Source organism: Ochlerotatus camptorhynchus, unplaced genomic scaffold (genome assembly GCF_037179485.1).
Source record: "Ochlerotatus camptorhynchus isolate MF236.1 unplaced genomic scaffold, CSIRO-AGI_Acam_v1.1 ptg000303l, whole genome shotgun sequence".
NCBI classification, from domain to species: domain Eukaryota; kingdom Metazoa; phylum Arthropoda; class Insecta; order Diptera; family Culicidae; genus Ochlerotatus; species Ochlerotatus camptorhynchus.
In genome coordinates, this window is record NW_027040791.1 from 160,365 (window position 1) to 180,907 (window position 20,543).

The following is a 20,543-nucleotide window of genomic DNA, read 5'->3' on the forward strand; positions in this document are numbered from 1 at the left end:
TCATGTCGGTTTGTCGGTGCTGTAACCGCAAAATACCCAATAATGACTATAAAAGACTCGATATTAACTACAAAGTACACATTTTCGAGGGAGACTGGGACTACCCATTAAATGAGTAAAAATATTACCCATTTATGAGTATTTGTTACTCAAAAATTAGTACTTACTACTTATTTTTGTAGTTGTAATTACTCATAAATTGGTAACATTTTACTCATTTAATGGGTGGTCCCAGTTTTTCTTGAAAATGCTTACTTTGTACTCATTATTGGGTATTTTGCGGTTACCGTGTAAGTACTATGGGACCAAGAAGAATGTTAAGATGAAACAGTCGGAAAAAAAACTTTCGATTTTAGTGTCCCCCGTATGCATAGTAATTTTGTGGTTTTGCTGCCCTCGGTAGAGATGAAATTTTGCGCTTAAAATCACACAAAAATCAGAGATGTTCCATTTTTTAATTACTCGCTTAACAACTCTCGCGCAACACGAGAAAAGGGCCTATCATTGTTGATCGATTCTCTTCATCGATTTTCTCTTTCGCGAATAACCCGACTGCAAATGAATTTCTCATTGAGTGTGTTGTTTCAGGCGGAAGCTAACATTATCTTCTGATGTCGAACTGTGCTGCGAGCTTAGCGAGAAATTCGTTTATGTTGCCGTGGTAATCCAAAGAGAAAGTCGATGAAGAGAATCGATCAACGAGGATAGGCCCTTTTCAAATGTTACGCGAGAACTAATCGATTATTTTTTATTCGCTGTGCTGTCATTTTTCCACCAATGAGAGTGCAGCACATGTGTGAAACGATGGGTGATGATCCTCTGGAGAAGTTAATGCTAATTCCTAATCGGCATGATATAATCGGTTACAAATATTTTACTTTTTGGTTCGTTAATCGATTATTCGAAAGAAAATCGGCCATCACTAGATGAATGTGCACATAAATAATTATATAATTTGAAAGGGACCGGGGCTAATCACAAATTACGTCCCCACGGTCACTGAATTAAACACGAGTGCTGACCGCCCTAATAAAATTGTTATGGTTATTTTGTTTAATGGCGTGTTCGGGTACCATCCAAACCATTTGTGGAATAGTTCTATTATTTGGGTTATCGTTCGTTTATGGTATTTTTTATTAGGGCGGTTGGTAAAACCCCTCGCCAAAATACGATCGACTCCGCACTAAAGCCCTCTAGTTAAAGTATGGACGACTGTCACCACAAAACTGAAAAAAGCTGTTCCAAAATCGAGCAAAGTGGTGCATTTTGACGGTTCGATTGGAACAACTTTTGACAGACGTCCTTACTTTTACTGTAGGGCTTTACTCCGCACCACTCAGGTGTGAACAGTATTTTAGATTTCCAATTGCAAAGCAGTCAATTCGACATCATTCTTCGTTTAGTATCGGTAAAGCAGTTGCGAACGTATGTCTATTCGGTCAAATTGACAGTGACTCAAGAGCCTCCGACGTTTTTCTCCTTTTTCTTAACTTCCAGTATTTTTTTCCGATTAATCATCCATGGTTTTGCAGTAGAGTAAAAATAGTGGAATATGGAAATTTTTCGCCAGAAAATACACAATTAATGTTTCAAACATGGTGTAGAAGTATAAGAGCACAACGGGACAGTACAGGTTAGTGGTTAAGTATACAGATGAGGTGGACATTTCAGGATTTATTACGAGTCGTACTGTATTGACATTTTTTATCATTTTCAGTCAACATTGGAAATCCAATTTAATTTCGGTGTTGTCTGGTTTATGTTCGATATTAGCTACTTATAATCTACGATAAAAAAAATGTTGACTTTGTTTTGGTACTTAATCAATTCCAGTGAACTTAACACATTCTCTGATAGCTACCCCCAGCAGAGGGTAGTCGTTGGCGTATTGTGACGAGGAGCCAAGAGTGATCGAAGGGGACAGGAAGAAAGGCAGGAACGAAAAACAAAGAAAGTAATCATGGCAGATATGATGCGAATGAGTGGAAGCGGTGCACTGGGAGGATTCCAGCGGGATAAGCTTGGATCTCCATCCACCGGCTCCGAGGACGGCGGAGGAATCGATCTCGGTGACATCGCTCAAGAATTGGATCAGGATGAATTTGACGGTCCCGTGGCGTTCAATGGTAGGAATTTACCTTGACAAATGATTAAGTGTTTTCAAGGATGTTTATACATTTCAGGAGATCGTCCAGCAATTACTGCTCCTCCCGAGAGCGAGTGGTACCATGGCCGGCTAGATAGATTTAGTGCAGAACAACGATTGAAATCTGCCTCCAGACTTGGAAGCTATTTAGGTATGTAGCAACTACACAATTCAAACCAGTTACTACGTCTCTGTCGAGAGATTTCCACGCTAAAATACAATGAAATTTATTTTTTCAGTCAGAGAAAGTGATAGAAAACCAGGATCGTACGTGCTGAGTTACTACGGACGGACTGGTATAAATCATTTTCGTATTACTGCGGTCTGTGGTGATTTCTACATCGGAGGACGACAATTCTTTTCGCTGAGCGATTTGGTCGGCTATTACACGTCGTGCAGCGATTTGCTGAAACGGGAGCGACTTGTATGTCCAGTGCCTCCACCGGAACCAGTTAACGACAAGAAGCGAGTTGTAGCCATTCTTCCTTACACTAAAATGCCGGATACAGACGAACTCACCTTCCAAAAGGGTGATATCTTCTTTGTGCACAACGATATGGGTGATAATTGGCTGTGGGTTACAGCGCATCGTACCGGTGAACAAGGAATGATCTTTCGTGAGTTGGTCGAAGATCTCGATCCAAGCATTGATCCAAATACGGTATTTTCCTGGTTTCATCCAACCTGTTCAAAGAATGAAGCCGTCGATATGCTGGTTAAAGCTGGGCCTGGAAGTTTCCTAGTGCGGCCAAGTGACAATTCACCAGGTGATTACTCCTTGTTCTTCCACATTAACAATCAGATACAACGTTTCCGCATCGAAAAGAAGGGCGTTCGTTATTTAATGGGTGGGAGGACTTTCGAATGTTTGGATGCGGTTATCAACCGTTATCGTAAAGAACAAATCGTAGAAGGACATACATTGATGCATGCTGTTATCAATGGAAGCCAACCGGAGTATCATCCGCCGTCTAATGTTGCCAGTGCTGCGGAGAAAATCTATGCTACCTTACGTGAGTGCCGTGATCAAAACATTCTAAAGAAAACCAAGGGCATTAAGCATCATGGATATCTGCTGAAGAAATCTGATAAAACCGCCAAGTGGAAGCAACTGTATTTTGCCTTGCTAGTAGAAGGTTCGGAAACCCATCTATGCTTCTACGATAATCCGAAGAAAACTAAACCAAAAGGCTTGATTGACCTCTCGTGTGCTTATCTTTACCAGGTTAGTAAAAAGTTCCTGCTAAGTTTATTATCTCAGAGGTGTGTGTCTGCAAAAATACCTACACAGTAAATTTACTTAATTTCTACTTACTTACGTACTTGAAGGGTTGAATCAACACCGATTGTATTTTCCACTAGACTCGATAGCCGATAGGCCAACGTATACGAAGTCGATCTTTCGGCATCCGTAGCCTGGCGTGTTTCATTAGGGAGACTAGGGGCAAGAGTGCCACCCCACATGTCTGTATTTATACAAACAAGTGATCATGTATACATTGCCGCTATTCGCATAACAGTCCCATTTCCTATTCATTTCTTATCTACATGGGACTGTTATGCGAATAGCGGCAGAACAGACTTCATACAATTAATTTTTTTTTTTTTTTTCATTTCGTTTATTTGGCAGGCTCAAATGTTATAAAAAATAACTTAGCGGAGCCGAGTAACATAGAATACCAATTATGGTACTCAAAATACAAAAAAAAATACACAAATATATTTTATCATATGATTTTTCTGGGTGGCGATCGAAGCGGCGACAAAGCGATCTTCTCCCATGCATGCAACTTCTTTCTTTCCCGAATTTGTTCCTCATTTTCATTGAACCCAAATCGTGATCGCTGCTGCTGTTTCTGAACATCGTTTCCCGTTGCATGCTCTCCGCTACTCTCGTCGGTCGTCGGGGTAGTCACGTCCATTTCGTTATCTTCATTCAACATCTCCAACCCCGTGTCCGTTTCCTGATCGCTAATGACAAACGACGCACCTTCCACCACTACACCAGCATACGTACTGCTGCTGTTTTGTTTTCTTTCACTTTGCTTTCCTTTTTCCTTCAGTTGCTTCTCCGGTTCCTTCCGAGTCTTCCGCTTGGGACAGGAAAGCTTCCGGTGTCCGTCCGCCTTGCACAGAAAACATTTATCTTTGTTGCCATCATAAAAAATATTTCCTTTGCGATTGAAGAAATGTAATGACGTGGGGATTTCCTTCTTCACATCCATATATACACCGCGTATCCCTGTATATACCTCAAAACACAGATCAGTTGGAAATTTCTCCCGGATGATGCGTTTAATTTTCCCATATTTCCCCAGCACTTTATCCAGCTCGTTGTCGGGTACCTCTGGTGGCAAGTCATACACACGCACATATTGAATAAGTTCACCAGCATGCGACATGCGTACCTTTGCCGTCGTTCCATTCGCATAATGGAAGATTAAATCCTCCGAATTGAATGTCAGAGCATGGAGCATCGCTTCCTCTGATTTGAACTTCATGTAGACTCCCCTTTCCTCACCAATGCGATAAACAGCTTCCATTTCAGCCGGATCAGCGTCGAGTGCTTTGGCGAAATTTACTATCTCTCCGATGTTTGGTTTGGCATCACAATGGCTGAAGCTAAACTTGATGGTGTTTTTTGCTTCACACATCTTGCACCGTAGCAAAAAAAGGCACCGAACTGCTAGCAACGAACAAAGAGCAACTATATAATAGCGAGTCTCGAAATCAGGCTATCGTGTGGTTCACAACGAAATAAAAAATCGACTGCTGCTGTAGACAGCTGTGGGACAACTGATACAATTAATTGACTTGTTTAAAATATGTACAATAGATATTTGCCAAAAGACAGGGTTGTTGAGGCTACTTGGATCTGGTGTGAGACGTACTGTCAAATCAGCCTACTGATCATTCTTGTATGAAATTGGTTCCAAACGTAAACAAACCCTGTAGGTTTCTTATGGCTTGTTTACGTTTGGAACCAGTTATGCGAGGTAGGCGACGATTGTTCGTATTTGACAGCCACCACCTTGGATCCGGTGTAAATTTGAAACAGAATCTTCTTCTTCTTCTCTATTTGAGCTATCATTTGACAGCTCCTGGGAAAGGGCAAAGTGACAACGACTATAAAGCCCTATTGATTTATCTCTTCGTAGCTCCAAAAGACTGGTGTCGTTGGTGTTCGGATTACCCAGTAGTCTCCAAACGAACCGCACACACCCCTGGAGTCACCGACGTTTCAAAATCGAATTAAAAAACAGAATAGCTGCTGCACTAATGCCGTTTTCGTTTTTGCGGTGTAGCTACACCGGTGCTACACTGCCGTACACCGAAATAATTTAGGGTGTAGGTATAGGATGCACCTTTGTTTACAAACAAATAATGTTGAGCTGTCAAAGACTCACGCTTATTCCTGCTTACACTACACCGGTACTACACCGCAAAAACAAAAACGACATTCATCTAACTTTTAAGTTTAATTATTTGGATACTCCATTCCAACCATTTCAAGGACACATTTTCAAATAATTCTGTAAAAAAATGATTTTTCGTGATTGTTTTGGTTACATCCACATCTTATTTATTGATATGATTTTTTTCCTTGATTTGTTTTCCGTCGATCTTGTTTTCCGTACGGAGTACTAATGCTACCGACGCCAGGGAGGCAGCTCCAATATCTGGACCCTACCTATCGACCCATCAACTCATGGACCGTGGACCAACGGCTTTACTTCCTTTCCGATGGAATTGCTATGCATTCTATTGCATGAAGACACCCTTGTGTTCGATTTGTTAAGATGAACCCTTGCTGCCGCATTCAGTGCCCATTTATGTGTAGCTATGAACATAATCCAGGTTACAAATTTACTGAGATAACATGATTATGCAAAACAAGACATTCCTTAGAATAATATACGAACTATTAAAATCTATCAATTACTTCTTGGAAACGAATAAATAAATTCAGTGTCCATCCATTCAGCCGGGAAACCTGGAAATACGAGAAAATAACATATATTCGGATTTCCCGGGAAAAAATCGGGGAAAATGCAGGAAAACCCAAATTGCAGCGGGAAAGATCATATATACACGCAGAGAAATGATTTTTAAATTTAAATGGATATACTTTTGACTCAGGGCCTAATATGTTTTTGGTATTGATTCAAATACATTATTCGATTAATTCAACGAAAAATATTTTTGAATCAACAAACCGGTTGTTGAGTCGATAATTCGTTTGTTGATTCTAAAAATCATTTTGTTGATTGATTCAAAAATGTTTTGTTGGAATAGTGATACAATATTTTTGAATCAATAACAAAAAACATTAGGCAAACACAATAGATACGTTTTTAGGTTTTTTGACAGTTAGCCCATGCATTATCTGTCAAAAAACCCGAAAACGTATGCATTGTGCGCCGGCCTTAACTCAGAACAAACCAGACCTGCTGGGGTGAGAAGTAATCACGCTTACCACTACACCACCGGCGCCGCTACTAGAACACTAAGTTGAGAGCACGCAATAAGCTAATTTGCGATAAACCAATAAGCTTGAAATGCGAAGAAGAAAAAGCAGAATCTTTTATACATTCAATGTTAATTGGAATCAATCAACTTTATATCACATACACCATTATATTCTCTTGTTTACACATCTGTTTACAGCTTTCATATAATGTCTTTCACTGTGGTAAAGTATCAAAAAATACAAAAACTCTATTTTTTCCCTCACTCGCAATCGCAAAGTGTTTGAATTATTTTGCTACGTTTTCAGAGTGAAGCAGTTCTAGTTTACACGGCGAATGAGAACGACCCAAATTTGAGTTTAGTTCACTCATAATCGCCAAAAGTGCAGGAACTCAGCGATGAGTAAAATTTGTCTCATGGTTTCCTGTGGAAAACCTAAAAAATCTGCCGGAAAATGAGGAAATTGACGAAAATTTTATTCAGTCTCGGAGTAGTACTAATAGACTGAGTGAATCCAATCTTTACTTTTCTCAAATTCGGGAACTTTTCCCTGGAAAATCCTGGAAAAAACTGGGAAAACATGAGGCAAATTTACTCATCGCTGAGATCCTGCACTTTTGGCGATTATGAGTGAACTAAACTCAAATTTGGGTCGTTCTCATTCACCGTATAAAGGCTGAGTGAGACATCCTGTAACGAAGCTACTCGAAGGTAGAGAAGCAGATTCATGCGTTGTCAAACTTTTTGCATGCCTGATCATGCTTGGCATGCAAATGTAAAACACCGAACACAATCAACGAATTAAAAAAAAAATCATGAGGTTAGTCTGTAAAATATAAAGATCTGAATCCATACCTCTCACGCCAAAGTCTCACCCTGATAAGGCACGATCATGATCCAAGAGTGTTAAAGTCACTATAATTTTGGAAAACCTAATAAACCAAACCAATGATATTATGGGTCTTCTCGAAGTTTTACTCATTTTATCATTAAGTCGAATCAGGTTAAGATCAGATATCCGGGATGACTTGGATAATCCAAGAATATTATTTTAAACACTATTAATAATTTTAAATGATGGTGGTATTAGTCTCCGTGAAGTATAAAATGCTCAAAAACTCTAAGTGGACATGGAACAAGACTTCGATTAATCTGTAAAATATCTCCAAGACAATTTGGAGAATGATAAATATTTTGGTAACACATTCTTGTATTCAGCGGCGCCGGTGGTATAGTGGTAAGCGTGATAACTTCTCACCCCAGCAGGCCTGGGTTCAATACCAGTAGGCGCCGCCGGGATGTTTTGAGGCATAACATCTCTGATCACGCCTTCCTTCGGAAGGGAAGTAAAGCCGTTGGTCCCCTGTTCATGAATTGATGGGTCGATAGGTAGGGTCCAGGTGTGGGAGCTGCCTCCCTGGCGTCGGTAGCATTGGTGCTCAGCATGGAATACAAGATTTTTTTTCCCTGATTTGTTTTCCGTCGATCTTGTTTTCCGCAGAGTCAATGTTAAAATAAGAGTCCCGCCAAGAGTGAAGCCAGAAATACCAATCGAACTATCACGCAGGGTACCAAACGAGCAAAGTAAATAAACATTATTGTTCCCTCAGCCAGTGAACTACATGTATTGCATTCGTTATTGACAATATTTTAGTAATTTTAGATGAAAAACATCTCTTCGTTTTCCTTAGTACATTATGGTATTTATAAGTTATACCAAGCACTTGTTTGAACATTTTTCAGCTTCTATAATTGTTTTTGTCTACCAGGAGCTCCGTTATCGACATGTTATTTTTCACTTCTGAGTGAAAGTCATCATGCTGTTTGTTCGCAACATTTTCTCTTAACTCTTATTATTACATCGACTCTGGTTTTCCGTGCTTCAAGATCTTGTTTTCCGAACTTCAAGATCTAAATTTGTTGTAAGATTCCTGGAAGCGCTGACAGAGCGCAAATACACAGGGAAAATTTCTGTCAGCAAACACTAAAAGAACACCACAACAAATCCAAATATCATTGCTTAACAAGTATATTTGTCCCCAACATTTCTTACAGCAGATCCTGCTCCTAGCCTCAAGACCTGATTCTATCTACTGGCTGATCATATGTATATATATAGTGATTTAACAATAAGGAACGTGCTCACCGCCGTTTGTTGCTGACTGACATGCTGCCATGCTGCCTTGGCCGCCATCTCGACGACTAATCTCGCCGAGGAGCTTCTGCCGCGCACCGACCCGTCGTTACAGTCCTGCCAGGTGGTGGTACCGACATCCCGTCGATTCTCGAACTCTTCGATGTGGCAAACGCCATCTTGGCGCGGATCAGGGTTCTCTAGCACTTCAATCTTGATTCGCAGCCGGTATCCGCTACGCTTTCCACCGCGACTGGTGGATCTCGCTCTGGAATGTGCGCCGCTCTCTCCGCTGATGACGACGACGACTATGTTCGGTCCTCGGCAGACTTCCCGGATCAGACCACCGGTGTCTCGACGCTGCGACCGCGTCCGCCGAACTGTGAGGTCTTCCCCGGCTCGCTTTCGTCAGCGATGGTTGTCAATCGGCTCCGTAACAAGACCCTGTATGTGTGACAAGTTTTAGTCATCGGTGTTTTCTTGCCAACCTTGGCAAACTTACCCTTGACGGGGTCTAGTTGCTTTCCTGGTGCTCGTGTGGAAGGAGCTTCTACCCGTTCGACGGATGTTTTCCTCAGTCTAGCGCAGGTACCTTGCCGGGTTCGAACAACCTCGCGGCGATCCCAGACAATCTTCCGGTTAACAGGGCTGAATCCGCAGTGAGGCCCTGTAAGTACAACGAGCTTTGTTGTTTGTGTTCATTTGCGCAAACGGATTATAAACTTACTCTCGACGGGACCTTGTTACTACTTCGCGGATCTGCTGTATGAAACTCGTGTCCGTTCGACGGAGGTGTTCGTCACCGTTACACTTCAACTTTCCGGGAACCACGAACGGTTGGTCGGGTGACTGACGCGGATCAAATTTCCGTTTTTCCTCCAAATGCGCACGTTTTGCTCACCCACGCCGCCCACGTTCGTGATTTGCTGGGGTACTTCGAACAATGCGGATCCGTGTGAGCGTTCATCCACTCCTTCTGTCGCCGCCCGAGAACGTTTTTCCAACTCTTACTGGGATTGCCACGCGATGTGGTTTTGTTCGGGCGAATTGCCGCTAACCCGCTCCGATCTCTCCGATCTACGAGGACCGCTCAATAGGACGTTGGCCGAGCTCCCTTTCAGGGACCGATTTCCCACGGACACGCACCAAACCGCACTACACCACACCGATCAGAAGCGGAAATTCCACACGTTTTACCGGAGACAAAATTCGATTCACCTTCCTAATGGAACCGCGTATTCAGTGTGCCTGCTTTTTTCCTTCTCCTCTTCGCTCGCGTCGGAGCGGAAATCGCCTTGTCACTCTTGTCAAGCACGAGCGGTGAGCAAATTTATAACTAGCGAGCATCTTTTTCCAAGCAACGAAGGTGTTCGGACTTATTGCTATAATGGTCTTGTTGCTATACTGCGTGTAAGCTCCGCGTAGCGTGCTAAATTTAACTTTACATTTTGCCTTCACAGTAAACGTAACAAATTCCAGGAAAATTTGAAGAACTTTTAATATTGTCCAGTGGGCAGTGCTCAGATCTCTTGTATTGTAATTGTTCAGTGTATAGGCTGTGCCAACCGCTATGTTGGCTTATCTAGGCTCTAACCCTCTAGTCTATACACCTACTGTCAATCCCGTTGCACTCGTCAGCTCGTGCGATACTCTAGACACATATGGGTGGTCTTAACCGGGTCCTCATCCCCTGGGTAGGCTCGTGTCCGTGCAGGTTCTGGTACATTAACTTATCTCTATACATGGTAATTATGCTTCACAACTCACCTTTTGATTATAATATCGATAATGCTGAAACTATATGAAGCTTAGTGATCATTATTAGGTGCAGTGTTGAGAAAATGTCAAAAAATCAAATCTCACCAATGCACAAAATCACGCTTGATTTTCGTAGACAAAAATCAACAAACATACAACTGCGGTTGATATTTCAATCTGTGATATCGCAGCATGGAATATCAAGCAAACAAAACTCACAAGCTGCAAATCTCACCAAACTGTGGTGAGATTGAGTTTCATGATTTTTGCTTTACACCCGAACGCAACCGAAACTTTCATAACGGCTGGCAGCAGTCGTTTCGTGTCTGCCATCGGTGAAGAGTAAAAAGTGATAGCAAACTATACTCTCTCTCTTTTTAAGAAAACGATGTGCAATGGAATCATTTTTGTGTCGAGTCAACTCTCGGCTTGATTTTTGTTCGTTGTGAATAGTCTCGCAATATCAAAGGAGCTTGTAAAATCAATATCAAGCATGATATTTTGATCCAATATCAAGCGTGATTGAGACCGTATGAGAGCGGAAAAATATCATTTGATTCACGCAGAAAAAAATATTATCGAAATAAAAATATTTGAGGTAAATATAAACGTAAACTCAGTTTGTTCTGGCCACAAAAATAAATTAGATTTATTTCAAACGTATTCGATGTTTAAAGTCATGTGACATCAATGTTTAAAATAAAAGTCTAGCTACGTTTATTTCAAAAATATTCGTGTTGAAAATAAACGTGAATATTTTTGCTTTGACAGGTTTGGAATCAAAAATAAATATTTTTATTTTAAACATGATTTTAAAGTTTATTTTAAACGTAGGTATATAATGTTTAGCACGATTTTCTATTTGATATTATAAATTATTTTCGAATGTGCGATGAAATAAATAAAAGTGCGCGATTTGGTTAAATCTACAATCGTGCGCTTTTATTTGCATTATCACCGTCACATGATCCGGATGCAATCACATCCATATGCAGGGATCAGCCCTTAATCCGGATACCACCGGTAACAACGAATGTTCTGTGGTCACCAGCTCCAGTGTCACTCCGTCCAGTTCTTGATTTCATGGGCCGCTACCAGATCCTGCGAAATGACCAGCGAAAGAACTACCGTTTTCTGCTTGGTCTTCTGCGCCTTTATCGCCGCCAATGATTCCATTCTTATTCGCCACGTACAGAAACCGATCATTGTCAGTCAAACACAAACACTTCAGTGACAGATGCTGTCAAATACAATTGATATTTCGATATTGTTGAAATAAACATGCTTTTGAATTTAATTCAAACATAAATATTTTTATTTTAAACATACTTTCAATTTACTTTGAATATTTCATATGTTTACAGTTTAAACATTCATATTTTTGATTTAAATGAGCAAAATTCGTATCCGTGTTGGTGATTTTGCCAACACTGTTAGGTGTGTGCTGCGATGGAGTAGTAATTGAAGGAAATGAGTTTCTGATATAGCTATTGGCTAAAATAGGTAAATCATGCAAGCACACACCTTTTACAATTCTTATCCTACTTACCAGTTCCGTCCAGTATAAATTGTCTCCAACTGGCGTGATCCTTTCTACACTCCAAGTTCCCTTTTGAAACATCTAAAATTTCATACTTTACCCATTGAGTGTTGATTAATCACAATACAAATCCAAATTTGGCCAATGTCCACTGATAATAAATAAAACTACTTTATGACTGGGTTCATTTTAGTGTTAGAGTTATGTTAGTTTTCATCCGTAATCAGCCCTGCCGGCCCCTCCAACATTAGTTGCAGTCAGAGATAGAAATTCTCACTCAGCTGCACGATAAGCATTTCCTCACTCAAGCTACTGTTCGGTGAGTTGTGAACCGTTCACATTTTCATCTCTCATTTTTCACCGATAATTCATTATACTCTCTCATACATAATCCGAAAATATATCTCTTCAAAAACCAACGAAAATACTTTTTCATCACCCATTTGGCTCTGAAAACAACCAAGAGCGAAAAAAATTCCAACCCAATGTGATGTAAACAGTTGAGGCTTGAGAATTCGCCGTCTTTTTTGGTCTTCCGCTGATTAAATGGTTGACGGAGTGTGACGTCATACTGTGTTATCCATTTAAACAGCGGCAGAACGAAAGGGACAACGATTTCACATAGCCTCAGCTGTTTGCATTTCATTGGTTTCAACCAGTCCGGCAGATTTTTTTTTATTTCCTTTTTAAACCATCTGTTAAATCATAAGGGTCATCCATAAATGACGATGCAATTTTCTTACCAATTTTAGACTTTCCCCTCCCCCTTCGTGGCGTTTTTTCTATACCTTATGCATGGTCCGTTACAAATGTTGAAACCCCCTCCCATTACTCCTCAGATTCTACGTAACTTATGGATGTGCCCTAACTGTTGTTTTGATTCTTAATTTCGGATCATCGTTTGCGTGCGGAAAGTGAATTTTCAGGCATATGAGAGAAGTGAAAAATCATTATCGCAGGGCTGGTAGCAATCACTGCTGTTAAAAATAGTGATTTTAGTGATCATTTTGATGAAATAAGTGACCAAATAGTGACTTATAGTTGTAAAAGTAGTGACTAAAAAGTGACCTAAAAGTAAATTTTAATAAAAACTCTTAGGAATTTCTGAGGAGCTTCAGAGGAAAATTCTAAGGGCATTCTGAGCATAATTTCATAAAGTTTGTGGGAGAAAACGAATCCGGAGCATAAGTCCTTGGATTTTGTTTGAAAATACTAAAGGAGGATTACAATTAAATATGTTAATAACTCCAGGACATCTTCAAAGGAATTCGGAAAATGAATTCAGGAGAGTTTGCCAAACAAATTATGAGAAGAAATCTAAGTAATTTGTGAGGAGAAACGCCAATGAATTCTTAGGAGACTTTCAATGTGAGTAGAATTCCAAGGTAAGGAGTGAGATTGAAAAGGAAATCTGAAATGAATTCATTGAATATTCGGAGAATCTTTGGAAAGGGTTTCTTATTGTGGTTCCTCAGAAATTCCAAGGAAAACTAAAAGAAAATTGAATTCGGAGGATAGCTTCACCAAAATTTTGAGGAATATTTCAATGGAAATCTCCGTAGAATATGGAATGGACTATTCTGAGGTTTTCAGAACTACTTGAAAGTTCCCAATTTTTTCCTGAAGTTAATTAAACTGCCTTGAAGTTCTTTTGTAGTTTGAGAAACTAGCGTGAGACTCACAATACTTCTCATCAAATTCTTAAACTTCCCTGAACTTTTTAGGACTTCCTAAAGTTTCCTAAATTTTTCCAATGATCATGGATCTCTTCTGAACGTTTAACAATTCGCTGAAGTTGTCTAAACTTCTTTAAAATTTATGTGATTTCTCTAATGTTAACGGAACTGCTCTTTTCTGAAATTCTCAAAACTTCTCTAAAGTTTTAGCAGTTCTCATGAATCTTGTTGTATTGCGCTGAATTTAATTGAAACGCCCTAAAAATGTTTAAGCTTCAGTGAGCTTCTGAACGTATGCGAAGACCTCAATTAACTTTTTAACTCTGAAGTTATCTGAAAATCTGGGAACTGCTTTAAACTTCCCACTAATTTTCTGAAACTAAAGGAACTGGCCTCTCCAAAAGTCTGGAGTAAAGCTCCGGAAACTGCTCTTAAGGTCTGAAATTCCCGAAAAAATCTCTAGATCTAGCTTTTTTGAGGTACTTAGAACTTCTTGAAAAATTGCGCAATACCCCTCATGTTTTCTATATTTCTCAAGTTCGCTTGACACCTGTGATGTTCTCTGAAATTCTAGGAACATTATAAAAGTTCCCGAAAATTTTCGAATGCTAAAAGAACCGCTTTGAGGTTCTTAAAGCTTCCAGTAAGTTCCCCATATTTTTAGCGTATTAACTTCCCTTATGTTTCCGCAGTTTGTTTATGGACCTTCACTGAAATTCTCATCATTTCTTTTCATTACTCACTAAAGTTCCTAGGAACTTGAAATAAATCATTTATTTTTTTTTCCTTGATTCTTGCACTAATCAAATTGGGTCAGTTCTTTATAACTTTATTAAGTGAGAAATTAAGTAAGTGATAAACTTCATCATTCTGTGGATTTGATTGTAAAGCTGTTTCTTTAAAACTGATTGACATGTCTTAAAAACGTTTGGGTAAATTGCTGTTGTTTTTGATCTACAAAAAAAAGAATATTTTTAACGCATTTAAAAATTTAGCTTTATCCGTTAAAATACTGGGAAAACCTGGAAAAGTCAGATAGTTTTATTTAGAAAAATGAATAGACACCCTGTAGATAGAGAAAGACGATTAAACGCCTAAAGCGAAGAATGATCAATCTAGAAGTAAATTCACGCTAAAAAAGTTGAAAATAGTGACTGATTACAAGAAATAGTGACTTTAGTGACTTGGCCTTAAAAAAAGAGACTTTTTAGTGACTGGCTTGAAAAAAGTGACTAAGTCACTAAAAAGTGACTCGCTACCAGCGCTGTTATCGGCAACAAGAATTCACTGAAAAAGAAACGATTTAACTGCCGCTCATGCTCTCCGAAAAAAAAATAAATCGCTGTTGCTTTTCTCGCGAAAACTGCTGTGAGCGTATAATATGCTCTCGCTTCTCACATTCTCAACTATTTCTTCTAACAGGTGAAAAATGATGTTTCTCTTCTCAAGTAGGCGAAAATTTCGATCTCTGGTTGCAGTGGTTGTTGGATCATGCGACACTGCAACTTTGTCTGTGCTGTAACTACTAGATGTATGATTCGTAGAGTTTATACAACTCAATGTTTCAATAGAGATCCCTAATAAACAAATACCATAAACGAACTCTATCCCAGATGGGCAAACTATCCCACAAATGGTTTGGATGATACCCCGAACACGTCGTTAAGTTCTCTTTTATGGTTATTTTTATTAGGGATATACTATTCACCTTATAATTACAAAAGCAAACTGAAAATTACACTCAAAGTGCTCACTCATTTTCAACTTCTATTCAATTTTCATACTGCCGTACTCCAACGGAAACATCTACCTATCCTCTTCTAAGATCAATCTCTAGCTAATAAATTATCACACTAAAGCTTTATGTTAGATAGCATTCCAACCAACTCTTAAAATTACAAATATATGCAAATGCAAAATAAAACCTGACAAATCATCGTCAATCCCCTTATTCTTGGGAAGGGCCTGACGATGTGAATCTGATTTTGACCAGCAGTGAACGGGCACCATATGGTACATACTCTCACTATGAACCTGTCATTTCTAGCCTATCTGAACTATTTCTTAAATGGAAACCATATCATGGATTACGCTCCCCCTAAGCGGGCCCTCCGCATCCTATCTTTGTCTTATCTCAAACACCAAATACAAATGGTTTGAGTGTATCAATATATAAATTGGAAATGACGTTCAATCAAATAAACCTTCAGAATCGTCCAGTGGGCAGTGCGCTCTATACTCCAAGTTCCGTTTCTTTCAAATTCACCCCAAATTTGATATTTTACCCATTGAGTGTTCATTAATCACAATGAAACAATGTGACAGAGCGCACGAACTTGAGGTTACTAGAGTATTAAATAATCTATGTCCTATTTAGGATTATATCTGAAAAATCCAAATCTGGCCAACGCCCACCAATATTGCTAGGGAACGGTTGTAATTGTATGGTTAATTTGCTTAACGACGTGTTCTGGGTATCATCCAAACCATTTGTGGAATAGTTCAATGATTTGGGTTATCGTTCGTTTATGGTTATTTTTTATTAGGGTTGCTCCTGCATAGATCTCTTGTATTGTCCATATATAAGTAAGTTAAATTTGACTTAAATTTACCCAACTTCTGAGTTTGTCTAGTTTAGTCCAATCTGGGAAAACGAAACCTACATTTGGGTTATCTGTTCTTAGCGTGAAGGGAAGTAAAACCTCTTAAGACCATTGCTCTCTGTTTCTGCTCAATGCTTTCTTGTGCCTTATCAAAATGATTCGTTCTTTGTTCATCTGCTATTTTTTTTTTCCAGTGCCATGAATCGTTTTGGGAGAGGCAACATTGCTTTCAGATCGTAGAACGTGCGCTTCCGTGCCTAGCAACGATATCCTATCTTTGTGCCAACAGCCAGGAGAGTTATGTTGAATGGGTCAACGCGCTAAAGTCACATTGCGTTTCCCAGCTCAGCAAAGCTCAGTCCAAAGTTCCGCGTTTGCGCGAGTTGCGCTGCTTGAATCTGCAGATACTCGAAGCTCACCGTTTGCCATTCAAACTGGTTCCGCATCCGTACTGCGTCGTTTCGCTGAATCAGGTCAAGGTGGGTAAAACCCGCGTCAAAACAGCACCGGATCCAGTGTGGGAAGAGGAGTTCGTTCTTGAGTGAGTATTGAACGTTAAGTTATCATTGTTTAGAACTGCGGTAAGTTGAACTGGTTTTTTTTCCTCTAGTGATGTTCCGCCGGACGTAGTGACAATTACAATCACCGTACTCAGTAAGGGTAAACGTGGTAAGGATTCCGAGGTAGCCGAATTGACTGTTGACCTGTGTGGATTGAAGAATGGTCAAGAAACGGAAGAATGGTATCCACTGATCGGGATGACACCGATGGGCGAGTGGGGATCCATTCGGCTTCGTATACGATATTTGGATGACTTGGTTATGCCCTGCGATGAATATAGTCCCCTTCAGCAGCTCCTGGTAGAACCGGAACTAAATGCAGTGCGTGCGTTGGCCGAAATCTGCCATAACGATCGTATTCCGTTGGCTACATCTCTGTTGAAAGTTTTCCGCCACGAAAAACGTGAAACTGAACTGCTGAGAATACTGTGTCAAACGGAAGTTGCTCGGGAAAATGAAACCACTACACTGTTTCGCGGTGCTTCCCTTGCGACAACTCTCATGGATCTCTACATGCGTGCTGAGTGTACCGTTTTTCTACAATCCGCCGTATCTGACACAATCCAAAGAATACTCGACAGCAAGCAATCAGGAGAACTGAATCCAACAAAGATGGATGTGAACGATGACGCTTGCTCAAATGCTGAATTTCTGTTGATGATTTTGGATCAGGTCACACAATCGATTTTCACCTCGCCTGATGCCTGTCCTCGTACTGTGCGGTACATTTGCAATTGTCTTCAGAAGGCAGTGGTAGCCAAGTGGCCATCGCCAAACGAGCGTCTAGTGCGTACTCGTGTAGTATCTGGATTCATCTTTCTACGTTTGCTTTGCCCTGCTTTGCTCAACCCCCGTCAATTTGGTCTAGTCAGCGAAACTCCTCATCAGATGGCAACTCGCACGCTCATAATGGTGGCAAAATGTCTACAAAATCTGGCCAACCTTGTGGAATTTGGTGGAAAAGTAAGTGCAAATTTAAAACTCCAAGAAGCAAAACATTTTTCCTAATTGTTTTTTTTTTTTTCTACCAATAGGAACCATACATGGAAGTAGTCAATCCATTCATACTGAAGAACAAGGAAAGGATGATAGTTTTCTTGGATCAGTTATCCTCCGTCACTGATCCAAATCCTCCACCGGGATGCATGGTCGAACAAAACAGCTCATGCACGCTCTCTAGCTCCGATGCCGGTAAGATCAAGTCCATTTGACTGCCCTTCATGAAACATTAACAATTTGCCTCTTCTTGCCATTACCACAGGACGTGAACTTGCGACATTGCATCACATCTGCGTTTCGTACCTTCCGGAATTGCAATCGATGAGTAAGACTAACAATTCGCTCAAAAAACTGGTCACTGTCACGGAGATGCTTTCGAAGCACAAACTCAAATACCGTGAGATGATTAGTTAATTTGTTGGCGTAGGTACGGTCTTTTCCAAATGAATTTACATGAAACAATTAAAGAAAAATCTTACATTGCTTTCTCTGCTAGGGAGAAGAACTAAAAGTTATAAAAGAAAACAAAACCGACACAGGATTAACATTTAAAAGTGTATTACAAACGAAATAGTGAGACAATTGGGGATAATCAGGAAGAACAATGATCTGTTTTATGTTTCAAAATTTTGGATAAAAAAGTCAAAAGTATTTATTGAACATCTGCTTGTATGTATTTGCTCGACACTCTTGCAGATGGAAGTGAACACTTTTCATCACAGGAATAATTTTTAGCATTTTGCTGTACTCAGGAGAGGTAATTTTAGGCTAAAAACATATTTAAACAAAAGATAGCAAGTATGAAACGAAAAGTTATGTATTCCAGGCATCGCACAAAATTCGTCAGTTCATTTAGAAGTTTAGGTGTCCGTTTTCAAAAAAAGTCATACTAAAAAATATATACGGCCGTCTCCTAACAATAAGCAGCTACATGCGAGCAATTAATTGAATCCGATAAAGATCAGACCCCAAAATAGCCTATTTCTGTGTAGATCAATTTTTTTTCCCTTGAATACCCTTTTCATACCAGTGCACTATTTCAACCGACAAGACAACAGAATAAACAACAATTAACTTCTTACCTTTGCCGTAAATTAAAAGCCAACATATTGGAACGCATTATTATCTAAATGGATGTATTTGAACCAGTAATGCAAGAACAGAATCAGTTATATAGATTAGAAATGATAACATTCGTCGTAGGGAGTAGTCAAAATAAAAACAACAAACAGAAACAACCAACGGTATAATGAGAAACGAATTAATTTTAACCATGGTGTAGTAGCAAGGAACGAAGAAAATATGTTTATACCAAAAAAGACGTGGGATTTAGTTTATGTTAGGAACTTATGGACCGATTTGTTTGATATATATTGCCGATTATTGTGGAACAACGCCAATCGACAGGAAACTGGCAGCGATGCCTCTCTAGTAAACGTAAAGCAGACGCCATTTTAGTTTATACGTTGTACTTTTTTATATGCTCTTTATTGGATATATTTTACATTCTATGTCATCCAGATCAATTAGGCCAAGCTTTAGCCCAGACAATTTTCAATGCATTTTTATAATCGTATATTTAACAGTGACTATAATAAACAATTATCACTCAAACAAGTTTCAGTTTCCTATGTGACTAATAGAAAGAACATCTCCTATGATGGCATGCGTGATCAAGGAATCAAAATATCTCCAAATGACAAAATGACAAGCGATCAACGAACCGAATGATAACGCTGTAATGAAGTGGAAAGCAATAATGATATAATCTTCTTCCTTTTTTTCATGACAAGCAACCCGTGCGACACAGCTCACTTGGGGCGGTAGAAGGTAACGAGCAAATTGTTGGCAAGCTGCTTCACGAAGTAAAGCCGAAGATGCCTACAAGTGTGTTAATGGGATTTTTTTATGTCTTTTCTCGATTCAGATCAAGCTATGTTCTCATCCGTGTATATTGCAACAAAGCAATATATCATTATCGTTCTACCACTCTGATCGAGCTATGTTACAGAGCGAGTTTGTCATGGTAGCCGTAGCAACCGTTTTGTCTGTATCACGCTGTCACATCTGATGTGACAATTGTCACCTCGCGTGAGGTGACTCTCCATTTGATTTGCACGGAGACTCACCTCACCCGCGGTGACAATTGTCACTTCACCATTACTTCACTGTCACCTCACCTCACACGCCGTGCAGAATAGGTCTAATAGAATTGTGCGATGAATGCTGAATTTCGAGCTGTCACACTGTTTACTGCCCAGTTTCATTTTGGATCGACTCAATCACGAGAATCTGTGATGTGGCGTCCTGAGGCGCAAGGGAGTACCGGATAAAATCTTTAACCTCATCGAAGCGCAGTACCATGGCCTAGGCGAGGGTTCACCTCGTTTGGCATAAAAGAACAGCTCATGTACCCATTAAATAATTATTTTCCCTTCTTGGTATTATGCGCTGTACTTTCTTATTCCGTTGAAGTACATCCCAAAAGGTAAAAACCTCTTATGTTCTAACACTCTAGGGTAACCCTAATACAAAATCACCATAAAAGAAAGATAAACCAAATAATTTAACTATTCCACGAATGGTTAAACCATAGAGGTAACTCTAAGACAAGAAGGTCCCGAAATAATGTGCTCAACTTTTTGCCTCAGCTCTGG

General features: G+C 39.8%; 1 protein-coding gene across 1 annotated transcript; it reads left to right on the forward strand.

The window, feature by feature from the left end:
• The first annotated feature begins 1,483 nt into the window (after window positions 1–1,483).
• On the forward strand, window positions 1,484–18,357 carry vap (RAS p21 protein activator vap). The gene is made up of 8 exons (XM_065228789.1): window positions 1,484–1,633; window positions 1,834–2,126; window positions 2,184–2,297; window positions 2,386–3,371; window positions 16,522–16,868; window positions 16,938–17,850; window positions 17,922–18,078; window positions 18,149–18,357. Exons 2-8 carry the CDS (start codon window positions 1,961–1,963, stop codon window positions 18,298–18,300), a joined length of 2,835 nt encoding a protein of 944 aa, XP_065084861.1. The 5' UTR covers window positions 1,484–1,633; window positions 1,834–1,960; the 3' UTR covers window positions 18,301–18,357.
• Window positions 18,358–20,543: the final 2,186 nt, after the last annotated feature.